The sequence below is a fragment of the Polypterus senegalus genome, chromosome 10, assembly GCF_016835505.1.
Source record: "Polypterus senegalus isolate Bchr_013 chromosome 10, ASM1683550v1, whole genome shotgun sequence".
Taxonomy (NCBI): domain Eukaryota; kingdom Metazoa; phylum Chordata; class Cladistia; order Polypteriformes; family Polypteridae; genus Polypterus; species Polypterus senegalus.
Window position 1 is genome coordinate 17,345,575 of NC_053163.1, and position 24,017 is coordinate 17,369,591.

Genomic DNA, 24,017 nt, shown 5'->3' on the forward strand with positions numbered 1-24,017 from the left:
TGCCGCCCCTCAGTACATTTACACATTTCAAAACAAAGAAGCATTTTAAAAGAAAACAATTGTCTGTTGTAACCTTCGTTGCGCAACCTGTTTCTAAAAGTGTACATTTGGTGATACGACTTAATTGCCAAAGTCACACTTATTACCACGAGATCCTCTTGGAAAACATTCTGCTTACTCATTGGAGTGGCAGAAATTACATCACCGCAACACTGCAACATGAGCTTCCCCAAGTCCCCTTCATGATGAATGAAACCACAGGAAGGATGATGCAACCCCATGAGGTGAACAGAAGCCATCTGCTTTAAGCGTTTCACATTGATGAATCCAGATCAGGGTTGAGTTGGGGCCAGAGCCTATTTTAGTAACCTCAGGAAATAACCATGGAGGGGACACCAGAGCCCACTTATAATCACATAGGGGACCAGGTGGAAAACCCACACAGACCCTGGAATAACATGCAAACTCTGCAAAGACTAGGATACAAACCAGTGCAACCAAATTACTGGCGGTACTCTGTTTATGATGACGATTCACTGGTACTGTAAGAAAACATGATGGGATGGTGAAATATAAATTGTCGCTATAAAATAACAATTAATTGAAGTGAGGTTCCCCAGGGACGATTTCTGAAAAGGTGTCAGTACTCACCGGTATGCTAAGAAAAGGCTGCAGTACTTCATATTGAATTTAGAAGAGGTGCCAGTACTGCACACCGCTGAGCACTGATTCAAACTAACCTTCTTCAAGCACTGATTCAAACTATTCTACTAAAGACCACCCTGCATGTTGGTTATCTTATTGGATTCAGGGCCATGTTAACAGCATCATAGGTCCCTGGAGAAGCACCGAACTGGGGCCGATGTTTAGATAGCAAAACATAAGCACACATATGCATCAGAAACATCGTGGGCCCATTGTGCCCATATGTTAAGATGGCCCTGATTGGACCCTTAACCTTTCCTCAACAGATAGTCATTTGAAGACAATGTAATATTTGGATTTTTTTTTTTTTTCCAAAGAGAATGACCCCTATTAGAATGTGTTTATCATTTTATTTCCCTTATATAACACATATGAATATAGTGCAGTGTTTCCCAAACTTGGTCCTGGCAGCACACTGTGGTTGCAAGTTTTGGTTCCAACCAGATTCCTAATCAGTGACAACAACTGATAGCACTGATCTCATTTAATTAGCTGGTATTATTTTTCTTTTATTCTACATTCAGAAAAGCACATCAGCATGATTTTCACATTTATAAGACATTTGCATGATTTTTACATTTATAAGACATTTAGAAATATTTCGGCTTTTGCTATATACTGTGTTTAAATGCGTAACTCTCTTTTGTTGACTTCATTATATTTTGCCCTTGCTCTGTGCAGTTTTCCCACTTCGTTGCATCTTATTAATGAGAATTAAAAATGAGCAGAGCAGACACGCTGGCAAACAACACAGAATAATGAAAGGCTGCAAGTACTTTAGCATCCAATAATTAGTAAATAATGGATTAATTAAAAAAATTAGAACACCTAGGAAAAGTAGAATGAAAATCAAGATGAAAATATTGGTTAAAAGAAAAAAATATATCATTCCCATATAACTGCTTGGTACATTTTAATATATATATATATATATATATATATATATATATATATATATAAATCTGTGTTGGGCTGGTACCCTATGGAGGAATATTTCGGACAAAATTAAATAAATAAATAAATAAATAAATGCGTAAATAAATAAAAGTACTGTGAAATGTGAGCATAAATAAATAAATGTGTCATGAAATGACAGCCTTAATAAATAAATATGTCATGAAATGAGAGCATAAATAAATAAATGTGTCACGAAATATGTTTTTCGTTGCTTATTTATTTATTTCATTTTGTCCGTAACATTCCTGCAAACCGTCATGAAATACGGCTTGAAATAAAACTGTCACTTTCACTCGTCAAAGTTGAGAGGGTGGGCTCTAACACGCCCTCTAGTTACTGATTGGTGAATCGATAGCACAAGAATTAATTAGAAAAATGCTTACTACTGCCGATGAAATGGATTCTGCCGAAGATATTACGTATTTCAGAGAGAGAATTGAAGATTTATCGGAAGAAATTACAATGTTGGCGGCCCTTTTAGACTCCGATATAGATGAAACTGTTTTTGAAATTATCGAAGAACAGGTGGAACGGACTCGACTACACTCCAGTTCAGGTGACGCAGTTCTCTGCTCTGGACGTCCATCCTTTGACATTCCAGCTGAGTCAATAGAACACCTTCTGTTATGCGGTTTAAAAGTACAACAGATTGCAAATCTATATGGTGTATTTGGAGAAGATGATCACAAGGTGAATGAGCCAGTTTGATATACGGTAAGCTGCAACGGCTGTATTAGTTTAGGTACTTTGACATGGAATGCCCAAAGCAGCTCCAACTAATATTTTGAACTGAACAACTTTACCACTGATTAGAGCTGTACAGTTGTTTGAAAAAGTAGCTGCGAATATGCAACTGACTTTCTACTCGTAAAACAAGGGTCAAATACTCAGTTCTAAAAGGGCCGCCAACATTGTAATTTCTTCCGATAAATCTTTAATTCTCTCTGTGAAATGCGTAATATCTTCGGCAGAATCCATTTAATCGGCAGTAGTAAGCATTTTTCTAATTAATTCTTGTGCTATCGATTCACCAATCAGTAACTAGAGGGCGTGTTAGAGCCCACCCTCTCAACTTTGATGAGTGAAAGTGACAGTTTTATTTCAAGCCGTATTTCATGACGGTTTGCAGGAATGTTACGGACAAAATGAAATAAATAAATAAGCAACGAAAAACATATTTCGTGACACATTTATTTATTTATGCTCTCATTTCATGACATATTTATTTATTAAGGCTGTCATTTCATGACACATTTATTTATTTATGCTCACATTTCACAGTACTTTTATTTATTTACGCATTTATTTATTTATTTCATTTTGTCCGAAATATTCCTCCATAGTACCCTGCCCAGGGTTTATTTCCTGCCTTGCACCCTGTGTTGGCTGGTTTTGGCTCCAGCAGACTCCCGTAACCCTGTAGTTAGGATATAGTGGATTAGATAATGGATGGATATATATATATATATATATATATATATATATATATATATATATATATATATATATATATATATATATATATATATATATATATAAAACAACAACAACAACATTTATTTATATAGCACATTTTCATACAAACAGTAGCTTAAAGTGCTTTACATAATAAAGAATAGAAAAATAAAAGACACAATAAGAAAACAAAATAAGTCAACATTAATTAACATAGAATAAGAGTAAGGTTAGTATAAACTGAATATACTATATATATATATATATATATATATATATATATATATATATATATATATATATATATATATATATATATATATATATATATATATATATATATATATATGCCTCCTTGCCTTTCATTATAAAAAACCTATTCCTATTAGGAATTTGTCTCTTATACGTAATAATAATCCTGATTCCTCTCTGAGTGGAGTTTGCATGTTGTCTCCATGCCTGTGTGGGATTCCTCCGACTGTCCAAAGACATGCATGTTAGGGGGATTGACAATACTAAATTGGCCCTAGTGTGTGTGTGTGTGTGTATGTGTGCGTGTGTGATTGTATATATATTGTCGAAGGTGCCAGGGGCCACGACCCGGCTGGGACGCCTTGGAGGACCGGAAGTGGGCGTGTGCCCATCTGGGATCACGTGGGGGCCGCCTTCCTGGTTGCTTTGGGGGCCATGGGTTCAGGGCGTGGAAGCCCCACCCTGTAGGTGCCCGTGGTCACCACCAGGAGGCGCCCCAATGCCTTGGGGACCCTGGACCTTAGCACTTCCACCACACCAGGAAGTGCTGGGGGGAAGATTTAGGAGGACACCCGGAAAGCTGCCGGGAGAACAGCCGGCACTTCTTCCACACAGGGGCGTGTCAGCGGGAGATTGCCAGGGAGCACCTGGAGCGCCTGTGTGGCCAGGACTTTGGGGGGTTTTGTGGTGCACTTATTGTAAATAGTGGTGAATAAACGTGTGTTTGGGTGACAATGATGGTGTCTGCCTGTCTGTGCTGCCCGGGTCAACCTCCACAATATATATATATACTCTCCCCCTGAATGAAGGGAGGCGGCCCCTTTTATAATCACCCGGATGTGCTCCAGGTGGGTTCCGGCAATCACCCGCCGACATGCCCCTGTGTGGAGGAAGTGCCGGCTGCATCCCTGAAAGCACTCCGGGTGTCCCTGCTCTTCTTCCCCCCAGCACTTCCTGGTGTGGCGGAAGTGCTGAGGTCCAGGGCTCCAAAGGACCACGGGCCCCTACAGGGTGGAGCTTCAAAGCTCTTTGGCCCCCAAAGGAACCAGGGCGGTCGCCCATAGATGGTCTGGGGAAGGTGCAAGCCCTCCTCCGGTCCTCCTGGGCATCCCGGTGGGGTCGCCACCCCAGCCACCTCTGACAATATATATATATATATATATATATATATATATATATATATATATATATATATATATATATATATATATATATATATATATATATATAGTGTTTGATTACATTAGTTCTGCATGAAAGTTATCTCTATCAGGAGGCTGATAACTGTATCTTGATTAGAAGGGCAGTCACACTACTATCTGGATTACTCTTAGTCCTTCTTATATTTTTCCTACTAAGTACTTTCATTAACAGGTTTTGCTAAATTTATCAACATATTTTGATGAACATACCATTTATTCACTATTTCCCAAACACATTCCAATAGGAGCTCATGGTATTCCAAAGGCTGCCCCAATGGTATGCCACCAGAAAAAAAAAAAAAAATTCAAAGCCTAAAGAACAAAAAAAAACTTTTTTTTTTTTTCGGCATAACCTTTGAAGATCAGAGTTCGTGGTTAGCCATTGTATTGCACCCTTGAAGCAATTTTCAGGTTAAGGGCTTTGCTCAATGGCCCAACAGAGAAAGATTCCTCCTGGAAGTTTCTTTATGTTTAAAAAAAAAATAGTAGAAAGTCTTTAAAAAAGCAAGACACAAAGCAGACACTTAGATTTACTGAATCTTTGACTTTATGCTGTCTTGTTTCCTACAGCTGCAGAGTCCTTTGACCACAAAAAGTTTTTTGAGATGGTTGGTCTAAAGAAGAAAACTCCAGATGAGGTCAAAAAGGTCTTTCAGATTCTGGATCAGGACCACAGTGGCTTCATTGAGGAAGAGGAACTCAAGTAAGTGCCAAGTAAAGATAAAGATAGATAGATAGATAGATAGATAGATAGATAGATAGATAGATAGATAGATAGATAGATAGATAGATAGATAGATAGATAGATAGATAGATATTTTATTATATTAGGCAAGATAGATAGATAGATAGATAGATAGATAGATAGATAGATAGATAGATAGATAGATAGATAGATAAACTCCACACTTTGCCAGTTAGTACAGAATGTGATATTACCAGATTATAGCAATAACTCAGTAATTTCTGCATTATTAAATATGTACGTGTAGGACTATCATGAAAACATACATAATGAACACTAATATGTCAAGGAGATTTGGAAAACATGGGGTGGGTTGAAACTCTGGATTATAGAGCTGTGTGGTATCTCCGCACAATATATCCAATTGTGTCTGTCCAGTTTTCATATCTCTATTATTCCAACAGATGGCGCAACACCAACATTAACACTGCTTTTACAAATCCCATTTCAAATACGCCTTGCATTTCTCATTGCAACAGATAGTACATCACAAACATTTATAGTAATGAAATGTAATGTATTTGATATTCCAAAACTGCTTTTACAGATCCCATAACAAAAGGTATATAACAGACACATATGCATTACGGTTGGCATTCCAGCTGTACCAATGTATTTTATTACCCTAGATATTTGCGATGCACCATTTGGTAGAGTGACAAATGCAATGCATTTCATTACTACATTCATTACAAAATACAGTACATTCCAATAGATGGTGTACTGCAAACATTAACCCTGAGGTCTATGTTAATTATCTTAAATAGGTAGCACAGTAGTGTGTGTATTTATTTGTTAAGAAGCAACTCCATAGGATTTTTTTTTTTTTTCAAATCGAAATAATGTGGACTGTGTCTTGCCCTTCTACATGAAAGATGGCACATAACTTTGACACTATTAGGGTGTTATCCTTGGGTAAGCATGTGGATATGTAAGGGCGGAAACTTTATTTTTGCAAATTTTCATTGGGTTGGTAGAGGACCTTTTTGGGTAGGCGCTGTCCATCTATAACCACATCACATGTGGCCATATCTTGGTGGTTAGAGGCAACCTGAGCAAAGTTATTTTGGTTTGTGTCTTTCATGTGTCAAACTACATAAGGAAGCTGATCAAGACGATGACATGGCAGAAAGAAAAAGAAAAGCAGCAACATCTGCTAAATCTGAAGCAAATTACAGAAGCCATTTATGAGATAAAATAAAACAGAATGACAGTCCCAGCATCTGCTAAGCGTCAAGCACATGCAGCACAGCAACCTGGTAGTGCACATGAACTATTGAGACTGGAACCTTGATTAGATTAGATATAGTTTATTTGTCTTGATCTTGAAAGTACTGGACATCTGTGTGTTTCTGGTATGTTACACAGCATCTGTTATTTTAGAACAGCTCCGCTGGATGAGCAAAACAACCATTGCAACCTTCCATCACATCTGAATGTCTGTGTGGGAAGTTGGCCATGCATTGTTTATCTTTTGAAATCTGAAAATAGTTGGCAGAGCTACAGAATGCCAACCTTTCCAGTTTAACATGACAGCTGCTTTTTCTTTTTTTTTTCCTTTTTCTCACTTCATTCTCCAGGTTTGTGATGAAGGGTTTTTCTAAAGATGGCAGAGACCTGTCTGATGCTGAAACCAAAAAATTTATGAAAGCGGGTGACAAGGACGGAGATGGCAAAATCGGCATTGATGGTAAGTGCTGACACTTAAAATGAGGGGGAGAAATGTAAACCTCTGTATAGGTTATATCATGAACGTGAAGGCAAGGCCATTCCTACTGTTTCTGGAGTACCTAGAAATTAAAAATATGTTCTAAAGGAATGTCACGAGATGAACAATTTAGGATTAAATGCAAGCAGCTATTAATATAATTAAATATTACAAACATTATTATCTCTACACACACACACACACACATATATATATATATATTTATATATATATATATATATATATATATATAAAACATATACTGTATATATATATATATATATATATATATATATATATATATATATATATATATATATATATTTATAACAACAACAACATTTATTTCTATAGCACATTTTCATACAAACAGTAGCTCAAAGTGCTTTACATAATAAAGAATAGAAAAATAAAAGACACAATAAGAAAACAAAATAAGTCAACATTAATTAACATAGAGTAAGGTCCAATGGTCAGGGGGGACAGGAAAAACAAAAACAAAACTCCAGACGGCTGGAGAAAAAAAATAAAATCTGTAGGGATTCCAGACCATTAGACTGCCCAGTCCCCTCTGTATATATACACACCAGCTGTCCCCACTGGCTCCGCCCACGTAGTAGTGAAACTGGACAAACTTTAAAAATCAATAAACAAAAAGGTATCATGAGCTAAGCAGAGGCAAGGTACACTCCAAAACACAGCGGCAGACCGACTCCCCACTCCTGACATCACCGTTTCCCCCTCCCCTCGGCGCACAGCCTCTGTCTCGGATTACAGTGAATATATTGCTCCTGCAAATGAGCTATTATTCTTAGCGTGATGAGAGAAACCTCAAAATCAACCGGAGTGTTCGAGGAAATTCTAGAGAAAAGCCAGATCTAAATCCGTTAAGTAGTTCTTTTGTGAAAAGCAGACAGACAGACAGACGATCACTAGCTGAGCGGATATAAGGTGCGCCCCGAGACTGCCTCGTGAGTGAGGAGGGCCCCACCCCCTTCCCCTCAGCCCGCTGTGTCTCTGTTGGATTTGTGCAAATAAATCAGTACTGCAAGGGAACTATGCTACTTAGCGCAATGAGAGAAGTTGCAAAATCAACCGGAATGTTCAAGCAAATTATTGAGAAAAAAAAAAAAAACTATTAAAATCCGTTAAGTAATTCTCTTGTGAAAAGCAGACAGACAGATGTTGGATTTATATATATATATATATATATATATATATATATACACATACACATATATATATATATGTATATATATATATATATATATATATATATATATATACACACACATATATATATATATATATATATATATATATATATATATATATATATATATATATATATATATATATATATATATATATATATATATATATATATATATATATATATATATATATATATATATCCATATATATATATATATATATATATATATATATATAGTATATATGCATCCATCTATTATCCAACCCCCTATATCCTAACTACAGGGTCATGGGGGTCTGCTGGAGCCAATCACAGCCAACACAGGGCGCAAGGCAGGGAACAAACCCCAGGCAGGGCGCCAGCTCACCACAGTACTGTATATATATATGATATGTCTATCATGTCTCCTCTTAGCCTTTTTAAACCTAGTTTAAACTGAAAAGATTCGGCCGCTTTAAGTCTGTCCCCAGACCCTCATGACCTCACTCTTATGCTTAGTTGTTCATACCGGAGCTGTCCAAACCTGGACACAGTCAGGCACAGAGACAAGTCCAAGCCAACACCCATTTATGTTATCATAGGGTGGCCGCTCCCCACTACAGAGCACAGTACAAAAGCACCAGCAGTAATGCTCAGTCCCTTCTTCTTTCTTCTTCTTCTTCATCTTCTTCCTCCTCCTCCTCCTCTCCTGCCTCCACTCCTCTCCCAGCAAGCTTTGTCCTTCACCTCCCGACCCTGTCTCTTTGAATAGAGTGAGTTGGCTCATTTTTTTCTACTCCTGTGTGTGCTCCAGGTGGTGCTATAGAATTACCTGGAATCACTCCCAGGTGTGGCTTAAGTCCATTAAGGGGCTCCACAACTCCCCCTGGCGGCCCCCATGGAACCCAACAAGGCTGCACAAAACTCCAAGACCCCGCATGCCCTGTGGGAATCTGTGGTGTATCTTCTATTAATATTAAACACTGGTGAGGCCTTATCTGGAGTACTGTGTGCAGTTTTGGTCTCCAGGGTACAAAAAAGACATAGCAGCTCTAGAAAAGATCCAGAGAAGAGCAACTGGGCCGATTCCAGGGCTACAGGGGATGAGTTATGAGGAAAGATTAAAAGAGCTGAGCCTTTACAGTTTAAACAAAAGAAAAATAAGAGGAGACATGATTGAAGTGTTTAAAATTATGAAGGGTCTTAGTCTAGTGGATTAGGACTATTATTTTAAAATGAGTTCATCAAGAACATGGGGACACAGTTGGAAACTTGTTAAGGGTAAATTTCACACAAATATTAGGAAGTTAGGAATTAGGAAGACTTCAGGGATGTTAGGGACTTTCAAAACTTGACTTGATGTTATTTTAGAAGAATCAAGTGAATGGGACTGGCAGGCTTTATTAGAGTGAATGGCCTGTTCTCGTCCAGATTGTTCTAACTTTGTAATTGCTTGACATTTTCTTTTTTTCATTAAGAAATCAGTTAGTAACAGCTCTACTGTATAAAACCCTTATAAAGACCTTTTAAGAGCTTGTGTAATTAAAGCTTAAGCAGTAAATAGTATTGACGACCAACAAATTAAGAAAATCCAGCATTTATCATAGTGTGCTGCTGTACATGTGAGACTAAAGAATGAATTCCTAGATGGGCAGAGGGTACAAAAGTGGCACTAGATGATGTTACATGCCTGTAGGACTCTACACTGTGCCTTCTTAACCTCTGTATCTTCTTCTCTTTTGTATTACAGAATTTGCTACTCTGGTGGCTGAATCATAAGACGGCATTGACCAATCTGATCCCTCCCCGTCCCTGTCCTTAGCATACCGATGTCTCTCACCAATTTTTCCTCAAGAAGGGCACCACCCTGTAAACAGCTCATATTTATTTCCTTTTTTTTATATTGAATTGTCTTCCTGAAGGAAAAACAAAAAAAGAAAGAAAGAACCAAAACCCAGTCTCTGCACAATGCAGCCCGGTGACGTTTTTTTGTGAAATGCACTGGAAGTTGTGGTGAATTACAATAAAAAGAAACGAACGAAAGAAACAAAAAGTCCATTTTTTTTAAAGACTATCACCCAAAACCGCGACATCCCACTGCCCCCGAAGTGTTCGATTACAGTGAATATATTGCTCCTGCAAATGAGCTATTATTCTTAGCGTGATGAGAGAAACCTCAAAATCAACCGGAGTGTTCGAGCAAATTCTAGAGAAAAGCCAGATCTAAACTGTTAAGTAGTTCTTTTGTGAAAAGCAGACAGACAGACAGACGATCACTAGCTGAGCGGATATAAGGTGCGCCCCGAGACTGCCTCGTGAGTGAGGAGGGCCCCACCCCCTTCCCCTCAGCCCGCTGTGTCTCTGTTGGATTTGTGCAAATAAATCAGTACTGCAAGGGAACTATGCTACTTAGCGCAATGAGAGAAGTTGCAAAATCAACCGGAATGTTCAAGCAAATTATTGAGAAAAAAAAAAAACTATTAAAACTGCTAAGTAATTCTCTTGTGAAAAGCAGACAGACAGATGTTGATTTTATATATATATATATATATATATATATATATACACATACATATATATATATATATATATATATATATACACATACATATATATATATATATATATATATATACACATACATATATATATATATATATATATATATACACATATATATATATATATATATATATATATATATATATATATATATATATATATATATATATATATATATATATATATATATATATATATATATATATATATATATATATATATATATATATATATATATATATATATAGTATATATGCATCCATCTATTATCCAACCCCCTATATATCCTAACTACAGGGTCATGGGGGTCTGCTGGAGCCAATCACAGCCAACACAGGGCGCAAGGCAGGGAACAAACCCCAGACAGGGCGCCAGCTCACCACAGTACTGTATATATATATGATATGTCTATCATGTCTCCTCTTAGCCTTTTTAAACCTAGTTTAAACTGAAAAGATTCGGCCGCTTTAAGTCTGTCCCCAGACCCTCATGACCTCACTCTTATGCTTAGTTGTTCATACCGAGCTGTCCAAACCTGGACACAGTCAGGCACAGAGACAAGTCCAAGCCAACACCCATTTATGTTATCATAGGGTGGCCGCTCCCCACTACAGAGCACAGTACAAAAGCACCAGCAGTAATGCTCAGTCCCTTCTTCTTTCTTCTTCTTCTTCATCTTCTTCCTCCTCCTCCTCCTCTCCTGCCTCCACTCCTCTCCCAGCAAGCTTTGTCCTTCACCTCCCGACCCTGTCTCTTTGAATAGAGTGAGTTGGCTCATTTTTTTCTACTCCTGTGTGTGCTCCAGGTGGTGCTATAGAATTACCTGGAATCACTCCCAGGTGTGGCTTAAGTCCATTAAGGGCTCCACAACTCCCTGGCGGCCCCATGGAACCCAACAAGGCTGCACAAAACTCCAAGACCCCGCATGCCCTGTGGGAATCTGTGGTGTATCTTCTATTAATATTAAACACTGGTGAGGCCTTATCTGGAGTACTGTGTGCAGTTTTGGTCTCCAGGGTTCAAAAAAGACATAGCAGCTCTAGAAAAGATCCAGAGAAGAGCAACTGGGCCGATTCCAGGGCTACAGGGGATGAGTTATGAGGAAAGATTAAAAGAGCTGAGCCTTTACAGTTTAAACAAAAGAAAAATAAGAGGAGACATGATTGAAGTGTTTAAAATTATGAAGGGTCTTAGTCTAGTGGATTAGGACTATTATTTTAAAATGAGTTCATCAAGAACATGGGGACACAGTTGGAAACTTGTTAAGGGTAAATTTCACACAAATATTAGGAAGTTAGGAATTAGGAAGACTTCAGGGATGTTAGGGACTTTCAAAACTTGACTTGATGTTATTTTAGAAGAATCAAGTGAATGGGACTGGCAGGCTTTATTAGAGTGAATGGCCTGTTCTCGTCCAGATTGTTCTAACTTTGTAATTGCTTGACATTTTCTTTTTTTCATTAAGAAATCAGTTATTAACAGCTCTACTGTATAAAACCCTTATAAAGACCTTTTAAGAGCTTGTGTAATTAAAGCTTAAGCAGTAAATAGTATTGACGACCAACAAATTAAGAAAATCCAGCATTTATCATAGTGTGCTGCTGTACATGTGAGACTAAAGAATGAATTCCTAGATGGGCAGAGGGTACAAAAGTGGCACTAGATGATGTTACATGCCTGTAGGACTCTACACTGTGCCTTCTTAACCTCTGTATCTTCTTCTCTTTTGTATTACAGAATTTGCTACTCTGGTGGCTGAATCATAAGACGGCATTGACCAATCTAATCCCTCCCCGTCCCTGTCCTTAGCATACCGATGTCTCTCACCAATTTTTCCTCAAGAAGGGCACCACCCTGTAAACAGCTCATATTTATTTCCTTTTTTTTATATTGAATTGTCTTCCTGAAGGAAAAACAAAAAAAGAAAGAAAGAACCAAAACCCAGTCTCTGCACAATGCAGCCCGGTGACGTTTTTTTGTGAAATGCACTGGAAGTTGTGGTGAATTACAATAAAAAGAAACGAACGAAAGAAACAAAAAGTCCATTTTTTTTTTCTTGTACAAGACTGGTGTTTTTTCTTCATGTTTTCGTTTCTTTACTAGAAAATTTCATTTGAACAGATAGCCATAACAAATTAACATTACACTTTAAGGGGAGTCCAGGGAACTCAAGTTGCCACAGGGATATTGAAAGGAAAAAAATAAGGAATAACTAATATAACAAAGTCAGAATATGCTGTTTTATAAACACTGAGCCACACAACCTTCTACCTTGCATAAATTATGAGATAAGGCAGTAAGTTAGGTTTTTAGGTAAATAGGTAAGGCACTATAACATACATAAAACAGGAGCGTGAGCTAATTATATAGTTAGTGTTTCTATAGTTAGACTTTAGAATATTCAGCATCAGTGTTTGCAGTGTGCCCTCTGTTGAAATGTATTTTATAATGTACATAAGTAATGAAATACATTACATTTGTCATTCCAACAGATGGTGCATCACAATCATTACTAATAATAAAATGAATTACTACAAATGTTTGTGATGCACCATTCGTTGGAATGACAAATTAAATGAATATATTTCTGTTACATGCCATTTCAAATGGGATTTATAAAAGCAGAGTTAATATTTGATTTGCTCCTTCTTTTGTAATGACAAATGCAATGAATATGTCTCTGTTATGTGCTATTAATAATAATAATATGTCTTCATAATTATATAGCGCTTTTCTCACTACTCAAAGAACTTGTTTGGTATGGGATTCGTAAAAAGCAGTGTTAATGTTTGTGATGCAGAAACTGTTGGAAGGGCAAAAGCAATGAATCATATTACTAAAAATGTTTGTGATGTGCCATCTGTTGGAATGACAGAGACATAGCAACCAGACAGACATAGAGGTACACAGACACTTGTCCTTTTATTAGGGTGTGTGTGTGTGTGTATATATATATATATATATACACACACATACTAGTGACTGGGAGCTCGATCGAATCGGGCTACAAATTTTACATTTGTGAAATCTATACTTTCTATGCAAAGAATTATTAGTTCTTTAAGTCCTTGAAATGATTTTGTTATCATGGCACTGATTTGTGCTTATCATAGACCTTTTCGGCTGATGTAATTAAGAGCTTCCTGTTTAAACGGGGCTGCGAGACGTGAACTCAGCTCTTCGGCGCACCTTATTTGATTTTTCCCTGCAAACAAATTTTCAAAACAAACCGTATTTTACAACTCTAATCAGAGTCGGAGTAATAATTATGTTGGCGTGGTCATTTTAGATCTGAGATCGGCTAAAATTTAAACAATGACCATTGTTATTACCCAGCCATCATTACTCAGTTTGCCAATAGATGTTAGAAGGACGGATGCCAAAACCGAACTGCCCAAAGACAGATTTCGACATACCAAGCAAATGGCGATACATTCTAAATTACTTACGGTTCCAGAGCTGTCGAAGGGTTTAAGTCAGTCGACGATGTTAGTCCTAGAAAGTACGTCCCACCGAACCAACGTTCCAAAAACCAACCGAACTAACTGTTATCTGCTCGAACCAACACCGACTTACTATACTCGTCTATCCAGCGGCGTCACTTAAGCATTCGAACATTCTTAGCCAATCATGCAATACTGCGTCCACATTTGCCACATTTGATGTTCTTACTACAGAGGCAGAGTCCCATTGCATGGTTCTAACTTGTATTGAGTCGAGGTATTGACGCAAACACCATATATAGTATCAAATTATATATATATATATATATATATATATATATATATATATATATATATATATATATTTAAATGCCTCAAAACTAATAGGGTGGAGCTTCACAGTACAGATGGACAATGAGCCTAAACATACCGTGACAGCAAACAAAGTACTTTTCAAGGCAAAGCATTGGAATATTCTTCCATGGCCAAATAAACTGATCACAACCCAACTGGACATGCATTTCACTTGCTGAAGACAAAACTGAAGACAGAAAGTCCAACGAACAATCAACAACTGAAGACCGCAGCAGTAAAGGCCTGGCAAAGCATCAGTAGGGTGGGATCCCAACACTTGGAGATGGCCGTGAGTTCAGACTTTAGGAACTCACTGAGTGTAAAGAATTTTCAAGTAGATATTGAAAATGATCGTTATATTTATGATTATGTTAGTTTGTCCAAACACCTTTGAGCCCCTGAAAATGGGGGGACCATATATAAAAATGTCTGTCATTCCTAAATGGCTCAAACAAAGTTTTTTGTTAAACATCTTAAAGGACGTGTCTTACAATGTGTTTCTCACTCATTATTTCAGTTGTGTACTGGTGTGGACATTCACAGTACATTTAGAGTTAAAGCTGCGTGTAGAGTGGGTGCTGAGATTGTGAAGTTAGGAAAGTAACATGAAAGAGAAAGAACTGCATCCTACAACTTGATAACCATATGAATGATTCATTATTTATTATAATGATCATTCATGTTCTGCTACCATAATCATAAAATCGGCTGTAAACAAAGATATGCATGCTGTGAAAAAACTGCTGAAAGTACTTTCATATCACATAACCCAATGCTGTTTTCACTTGCTCTACATTTATGAATTAATGTCATTATCATAATTTCCAAATTTTAAATCCCATTTGGTGTTAGAAGGTCTAGACATAGACTGTAATTCTTGGTGACATCGCCCAATCCCCCTCTCTCTCCCTGCTTCCACATTTTCTGGACAACATCACCACTACACTCCACCTGTTCACAGTGCAAATCCCATCCTCATCACCAAATGAATTGCCATGGGCACATACAACACAGCAGCTCAGTTTGAAGATTTGCACTGTGGTCAGAAGAAAACCCATAACATCTAGCTCTCTGATGATCTCCTTGCAGTGTAAGCTGATAGGAGAACTCCTTTAGCTAGCCATGCAGACACTGCTTCCAAGCACTGCAAGTGGACTGCTTTGTGGTGAGATCAGCTGAGCTCTCCCTTTTCAATCCCACACCTGTTCTGTGCAGTGTCACCACTACACTCCATTCCTTTCACAGTGCAAATCCCATCCTCATCACCAAGTGAACGTCCATGGATTCGCACCACAAAGCATCTCAGTTTGAAGATATGAATGGTGAGGAACTGTTGTTGGTTAGCCGCAAACCCACGACATATGGCTCAGAAGTGGTCTTTTTGCAGAGTGAGTTAATTGGAGAATTCCTAAGCACTGCAAGAAGAAAACTTCCTGGTGACTTTGGCAGATCTCTCTCTCTCTCTGCCACCACATTTTCTGGGCAACCTCGCCACTACAATTCACCCGTTCACAGTGCAAATTCCATCCTCATCGCCAAGTGAAGTCCCATGGATTCACACCACAAAGCATCTAAGTCTGAAGTTTTGAATGGTGATGAACTGTTGGTGGACAGCCACAACCCCACAACATATGGCTCAGAAGCGGTCTCTTTATAGAGTGAGTCAATTGGAGAATTCCTAAGCACTGCAAGTCGAATGCTTCCTGTTGACATCGGCCAATCTCTCTCTCTCTCTCTATTCCCCCACTTTTTCTGGGAAACATCGCTACTACACTCTACCCGTTCACAGTGCAAATCCCATCCTCGTTACCAAGTGAATTGCCATGGAGTCACACCACAAAGCATTTCAATTTGAAGACTTGCATCGTGACGAAAAGCCAGTGGTCGGCCACAAACCAATGATGTCTGGACCAGAAGTGGCATCTCAACCGCACAGAAACCGTGTCTGAACAAGGGTGAGCGAAGCACTTCCTGGTGATGTCAGCTGCCATACACACTACTGAGTCACATTATGAGTTGCCAAGATAAAATTCACACAATGGGATCAGCCAAAGATTTAGATTTTTGGTGTGATGTTCAATCCAGCCCTCAGTGGGTTGGTGATTTTGGTTTCCATTGACCATTGTTACATCATTTTGTCCTCAACGTATTATACAATATTAGTCAGTAAAGATTTTCCACTTGAATATTTCATTCATCCAGATCCGTGTGTGTGTGTGATTTAAGCATTCCCTTCATTTTTTTGAGCAGTGTATATGGTGACCATTAGTGCTACCCCTCGTCCCTTGGTGCAGCTTCAGCCACAGAGGAAACGCTCTTTGAAACATCATTCTAATGTGGAAGAGACCCACCCTTGGACTCGCAAATGCTCCACAGTTGTGGTGAAACGTTTTGAGAATGACACAAGTATTGGTTTTCACAAAGTTTCCTTCTTCAGTGTTTTTAGATCTTTTTGTCAGATGTTTCTATGGGATACTGAAGTGTAATTACAAGGATTTCATAAGTTTCAAAGGCTTTTATTGAAAATTACATGAAGTTTATGCAAAGAGTCAATATTTGCAGTGTTGGCCCTTCTTTCTTTTTCAAGACCTCTGCAATTCACCCTCTCATGCTGGCAATCAACTTCTGGGCCAAATCCTCAATGATGGCAGCCCATTCTTGCATAATCAATGCTTGGAGTTTGTCAGAATTGGTGGATTTTTGTTTGTCCACCCACCTCTTGAGGATTGACCACAAGTTCTCAATGGGATGAAAGGTCTGGGGAGTTTCCTGGCCATGGACCGCAAATTTGTTCACCGAACCACCTAGTTCTCACTTTTGCCTTATGGCCTGGTGCTCCATCATGCTGGAAAAGGCATTGTTGGTCACCAAACTGTTCTTGGATGGTTGGGAGAAGTTGATCTGGAAAGATGTAGAGGTCTTGATAAAGAAAGAACAGCTAACACTGCAAATATTGACTCTTTGTATAAACTTAATATAATTATAATATAATACAATACAATTTATTTTTGTATAGCCCAAATTTAAGACATACTGCAATTTTCAATTTGGAAAAGCATAAAGCAAATGTATCTTATATTGGAAGCAATATGGCATTTCCCTCCCTGGTAACCATAGTGGAGATATCCATCCATACATCCATCCATTATCCAACCCGCTATATCCTAACTACAGGGTCACGGGGGTCTGCTGGAGCCAATGCCAGCCAACACAGGGCGCAAGGCAGGAAACAAACCCCGGGCAGGGCACCTGCTCAACACAAGGCACACACACACATCCACCAAGCACACACTAGGGACAATTTAGAATCGCCAATGCACCTAAACTGCATGTCTTTGCGACTGCGGGAGGAAATCGGAGTACCCGGAGGAAACCCATGCAGACATGGGGAGAACATGCAAACTCCACGAATGGAGGACCTGTATAGTGAACCCAGGTCTCCGAACTGCTAGGCGGCAATGCTACCAACTGCGCCACCGTATCGCCCTATAATAATAATAATTCTTTGCATTTATATAGCGCTTTTTTCATTACTCAAAGGTACCACAATGCCCTGTTGACTGTAGGATTTGGACAGAGAATCTATAAATTTGCTTTCTTTACCCTTTCCTCTTCTCTTACACCGTCTGACGAAGGAGCATCTTACACACCATGAACTGAAAAAAGACCAAACTGAGAAGCACAACTCAGCAGCCATACTGAGACAGGCATGAGGCCTGTTCTGAAGAAAGCTGACCAAAAATAAGGACTTAATTAGAGACATTTTACCCTTAAACCATCGTAACCAGCTATAGTCAGTTCCTAATTCAATCTGCCAGCACGCTGGAGCCGAGTATATTCGGAAAAGTACATTCGTTGAACGCCGCAACCGGCTAGAGTTGGTTTCCAGTGCAATTTGGAAGCATGCCGAAGCAGAGTATACGCGGCAACATACATTCGGCGATGTGCATTCATTGAACTTTGCAACTGGCTAAAGTTGATTCTGGGTGCAATTTGCCAGCATGCCGGATCCGAGTATATTCGGCGATGTATATTCATTGAATGCTGCAACCGGCTATAGTCGTGTCTCAGTGCAATTTGCCAGCACGCAGGGGGCAAATAAATTCGGCGATGTACATTCATTGAACGCCGCAACTAGCTATAGTTGCTTCACAGATCAATTTGCCAGCACGCCGGAGCTGGTCAGTCAGTGCCGTATATTCGTTGAGCAGCCAGCTTATCACCACTGCCGGCCCCAGCAGAACTGCAGCATCACTGTCCCCGAGATTCAGCATCTGCACTAGACTAGCCTGCAAGCATCAATGTTGGCCTCTGTGTGTTTGCATGCAGCCAGTTCAAGTGCAGTTAGCTCAGTCATTTACTGAATTTCATCAATGGCGTCAGTTGCACCTTGAGCCTATAATAATAGATTGTTGCAGTAGTGTTTTTTTATAGTTTTTACAGTTTATTTGCAGTGTGTAAAATGATCAGTGCTGCAGTAATGTTTCCCCTTGGTGTGAATTTCCCCTTGGGATTAATAAAGTATCTATCTATCTATCTATCTATCTATCTATCTATCTATCTAATTGTGATGCTCTTTGGATGAAAAAAACAAATATGTTCCATTAATATTTTACATTTTCTTTGTGAATTGTGACGTTTCCTTAAAAAGTGCAACCAAAAAGTATTTGGCGTCCAGGGGTGCATTAACCCCCAAGTATGTGGTGGTTTAAGGGTTAAGTACAAGTCTGTGTGCCGCCTGAAACTACACATCAGCATTCATCAGGTTGTATGGTTGCCAATATTCACTTGTACTTTGCTTATTGTTATTATTTATGAAAATTATCAATAATACATTATTTAAAGTGAAACTTAACTCCTGCTTGTCTTTTACTACACCTAATTGCCTGAAGTAATAAATGTAGAAGAGAAAGTGGCGAGAACTTATAAAGTACAATACCTTATAAACAGTGTTAAGTCTATGAGATTTGAGGCATTCTGACAAAGGCTACACATTAATAATACAAAAGGGGAAAGTAGAGTAATATAACACTCTACCAAGACAAAACACTACAGGGTGGTCCAGATCTAATTATGCAGATCCAGATCGTCTGGATGACTTTGATTTATGCGGGGACAATTCCAGTTCGGTGCGAAGACAATTCTTCATGTCGTCAGTTTGCACACTTCTCGATGGTCCGGGATGTTTCGGGTGATTTTCTATGTAACAAACTTAATAAGTTATAGCGTAATGAAAATTGCATAATTAGATCTAGACCACCCTACAGAAAAAGGTCTTGTGAACAAACGAGACAAAGATGAACATGTATCAGAGTGACAGCAAAAGCAAAGTGTGAACACAAAAAAGGAGCTGCCCGAGATCCAAAGCAGACCACCTCATCTGTTAAACATGTTAGTGCTGGGAGTGTTACGGCTTGGCTGCCACAGTTACTGGCACACTTCTCTTCATTAATGATGAAACTTCTAATGGCAGGGGCACAATGAATTCCTAGGTGTAGAGAAACATCTGATCTGCTCAAGTTCCAGTAAATGTCTCCAAACTCATTGGACGGCGCTTCTTCCTACAGCAAGGTAAAGATCCAAACAGACTGCTAAGGCAACATAGGAGTTTTTCAAGGTTCACCGACAAAAGCGCGATAGACATATGTGCCCCGACAAAACCACGATGGACAAATGAGCGCCGACAAACCGCTAACTGGTTTTCGACAAATGCGCGCCGACAAAATCGCGAGAGAGGCCAAGAGAGTGGGACGCCCTTGCTGCAATTCTTCCTACATATGCAGGGCGTGATCTTAAGGACTATCTGCGTGCCGTGCTGATGGCATGCCGCGTCTCATAATATTGACTTCTAAAATAAACATTATTATATATGCTTTAAACTAGTAATTCATATTTAATGAAACTTTTGCGATTTTGTCAGCGCGATTTAATCGGCACTATTTTGTCGGCGCGCATAAGTCTATTGTGCAAATGTCGGGTCACATTTTTCAAAGCTAAAAAAATGGAAAAGTCTTGGATGGCTAAGCCAGTCACCCAGATTACAGCCAATTGAGCAGGCCTTCCATATGGTGAAGAGAAAACTAAACAGGACAAGATCCTCAACACAAGCAGGAGCTGAAGATGGCTGCATTAGAAGCTTGGCAGAGCATCATCAGATGTCTATGACTCAGAGACTTCAAGCGGTCATTGAATAGATGAGATGAGTGGCAAATAGACAAACAGCTTTAATAGCCCTGCCATTGCTGTGTCCCAAACATTATGGTGCCTTGAAATGGGGGGAACCGTATAGAAAAAGTGTGGTGACTGAAACGTATGCAAACCCCCTTTCATGAAAGTCTGCAATGTGCACTTTAATCACAATGTGTGAATGGTCTGATTTGTAATTTTAAACTGTGGAGCAGAGGGCGAAATCAAATGTTTTTATCCTAGATGTTATAGAGGGCACTGTACAGTGGTGTGAAAAACTATTTGCCCTCTTCCTGATTTCTTATTCTTTTGCATGTTTGTCACACAAAATGTTTCTGATCATCAAACACATTTAACCATTAGTCAAATATAACACAAGTAAACACAAAATGCAGTTTTTAAATGATGGTTTTTATTATTTAGGGAGAAAAAAAATCCAAACCTACATGGCCCTGTGTGAAAAAGTAATTGCCCCCTTGTTAAAAAATAACCTAACTGTGGTGTATCACACCTGAGTTCAATTTCCGTAGCCACCCCAGGCCTGATTACTGCCACATCTGTTTCAATCAAGAAATCACTTAAATAGGAGCTGCCTGACACAGAGAAGTAGACCAAAAGCACCTCAAAAGCTAGACATCATGCCAAGATCCAAAGAAATTCAGGAACAAATGAGAACAGAAGTAATTGAGATCTATCAGTCTGGTAAAGGTTATAAAGCCAGCGAACCACAGTGAGAGCCATTATCCACAAATGGCAAAAACACGGAACAGTGGTGAACCTTCCCAGGAGTGGCCGGCCGACCAAAATTACCCCAAGAGCGCAGAGATGACTCATCCGAGAGGTCACAAAAGACCCCAGGACAACGTCTAAAGAACTGCAGGCCTCACTTGCCTCAATTAAGGTCAGTGTTCACGACTCCACCATAAGAAAGAGACTGGGCAAAAACGGCCTGCATGGCAGATTTCCAAGACGCAAACCACTGTTAAGCAAAAGAACATTAGGGCTCGTCTCAATTTTGCTAAGAAACATCTCAATGATTGCCAAGACTTTTGGGAAAATATCTTGTGGACTGATGAGACAAAAGTTGAACTTTTTGGAAGGCAAATGTCCCGTTACATCTGGCGTAAAAGGAACACAGCATTTCAGAAAAGAACATCATACCAACAGTAAAATATGGTGGTGGTAGTGTGATGGTCTGGGGTTGTTTTGCTGCTTCAGGACCTGGAAGGCTTGCTGTGATAGATGGAACCATGAATTCTACTGTCTACCAAAAAATCCTGAAGGAGAATGTCCGGCCATCTGTTCGTCAACTCAAGCTGAAGCGATCTTGGGTGCTGCAACAGGACAATGACCCAAAACACACCAGCAAATCCACCTCTGAATGGCTGAAGAAAAACAAAATGAAGACTTTGGAGTAGCCTAGTCAAAGTCCTGACCTGAATCCAATTGAGATGCTATGGCATGACCTTAAAAAGGCGGTTCATGCTAGAAAACCCTCAAATAAAGCTGAATTACAACAATTCTGCAAAGATGAGTGGGCCAAAATTCCTCCACAGCGCTGTAAAAGACTCATTGCAAGTTATCGCAAACGCTTGATTGCAGTTATTGCTGCTAAGGGTGGCCCAACCAGTTATTAGGTTCAGGGGGCAATTACTTTTTCACACAGGGCCATGTAGGTTTGGATTTTTTTCTCCTAAATAATAAAACCATCATTTAAAAACTGCATTTTGTGTTTACTTGTGTTATATTTGACTAATGGTTAAATGTGTTTGATGATCAGAAACATTTTGTGTGACAAACATGCAAAAGAATAAGAAATCAGGAAGGGGGCAAATAGTTTTTCACACCACTGTATTTACCTGTAATTCTTACAAATACCAGTAATTTGTTTTCTTCAAAATCTGTTTTGAAAGAGGGCACGTCTTGAATTTATTGGAAGCAATGCAGTATTAGTTGTATTTTGGCTCAAATTCTTAAAGAACACCCGTACATGGGTGATGCACATACTGCTTGATACACCAATAACTGTAAAGCATAAATCACACTGGTGAGCTAGACAATGATTATATTTGCTGCACTCATCTTTACATTTGTAAGATTTACATTTGGAGTATAAAGAGAGGATATTCCACAAGAACAACAGAAAGACAAACACAATCCAGAGGAAGCTGAAAACTAAAGGTAGACTGGCACCTGCCCGCTCTCAGAGACAGCTTCTCGTCATCTCCATTTCTTTGCTGCTTCCTCCCCTCAACCCTTTCAGTCCTTTGCTTTGCTGCTTTTACTCTGCTGCATAACTAAATGAATGACAAGTAAACATGGGTAAGGAGTGCATTGGGTAAGCTGATTTGTGCTTTTTTTATTAAATTCAATGAAGTTCTGTATTTGAATGCACTCTGGTATATCGTGGTGCTACAGAGTGCTGATTAGCTGTATGGTCGGACATTCAGTTAAGAACTTCACTGTGCTCTATACGCACCAAATTAAATCTATACTACTAGAATTAAGGTGCTTCAGCTGCCCAACGTTCTCGATGCAAAGCTTTAATAATAATAATAATTCTTTGCATTTATATAGCATTTTTCTCACTACTCAAAGCGCTCAGCAATTGCAGCTTAAGGGCCCAACAGAGCAGAGTCCCTATTGGCATTTATGGGATTCGAACCAGCAACCTTCCGAGTGCCAGTGCAAATCCCTAGCCTCAGAGCCACCACTCCACCACATTTTTAAAAGCAAAATATTCACTGCACATTAATAGAAGCAGATGTACAAATATTAGAAACCCTTAAGTATTAGGGAGTGTAAACCTTGTAAAGTTAACATCTGCCCACCGATTCCGTATTCATGAGTGCTAGCTACGTCTCATTAACACTCGTCCTAATAGCGTTAATGAACTAGCTGCTGAGCAACGTACCATGACCAGCTTGCCATTAGCAATCATTTTCTAAATAGTGCAATCATGTTTTAAATATTCCACGGCAAACGTATAAATCTAAATATATTCAATGCACATCAATGTTTAAATAAAATGACTACGTGTGGTGAGAATCCAACACAGAGTCAACTTGTTCATGAGAGACCACCATGTAAATGCATAGTCGGCCTGTGCAGCCTATGCTTTGCCTCACTAAGCTGACCTCAATGAACCAAGTGTATATTTCTAATTACCAACTGCCTAATGTGAAGAAAACCAAAAATGCAATACCAGTAGAGGATGCCAAGCAGGAAAAATGGTATGATGTTTTTAGCAGAA

At 38.9% G+C, this 24,017-nt stretch overlaps 1 protein-coding gene across 2 annotated transcripts in view; it reads left to right on the forward strand.

Moving 5' to 3' along the window:
• pvalb7 (parvalbumin 7) overlaps positions 1-12,821 on the forward strand; it is a 29,502-nt gene extending 16,681 nt beyond the window's left edge. The window contains exons 3-5 of one of the 2 annotated variants that reach the window (XM_039765334.1): positions 5,142-5,274; positions 6,897-7,006; positions 12,519-12,821. In XM_039765334.1, coding sequence (XP_039621268.1) covers positions 5,142-5,274; positions 6,897-7,006; positions 12,519-12,547 — 272 coding nt within the window. In that variant the 3' untranslated portion in view covers positions 12,548-12,821. Of the gene's footprint in view, positions 1-5,141; positions 5,275-6,896; positions 7,007-9,969; positions 10,267-12,518 lie in introns of those variants that run through there. The other variant, XM_039765333.1, reaches the window with a different exon arrangement.
• Positions 12,822-24,017: the final 11,196 nt, after the last annotated feature.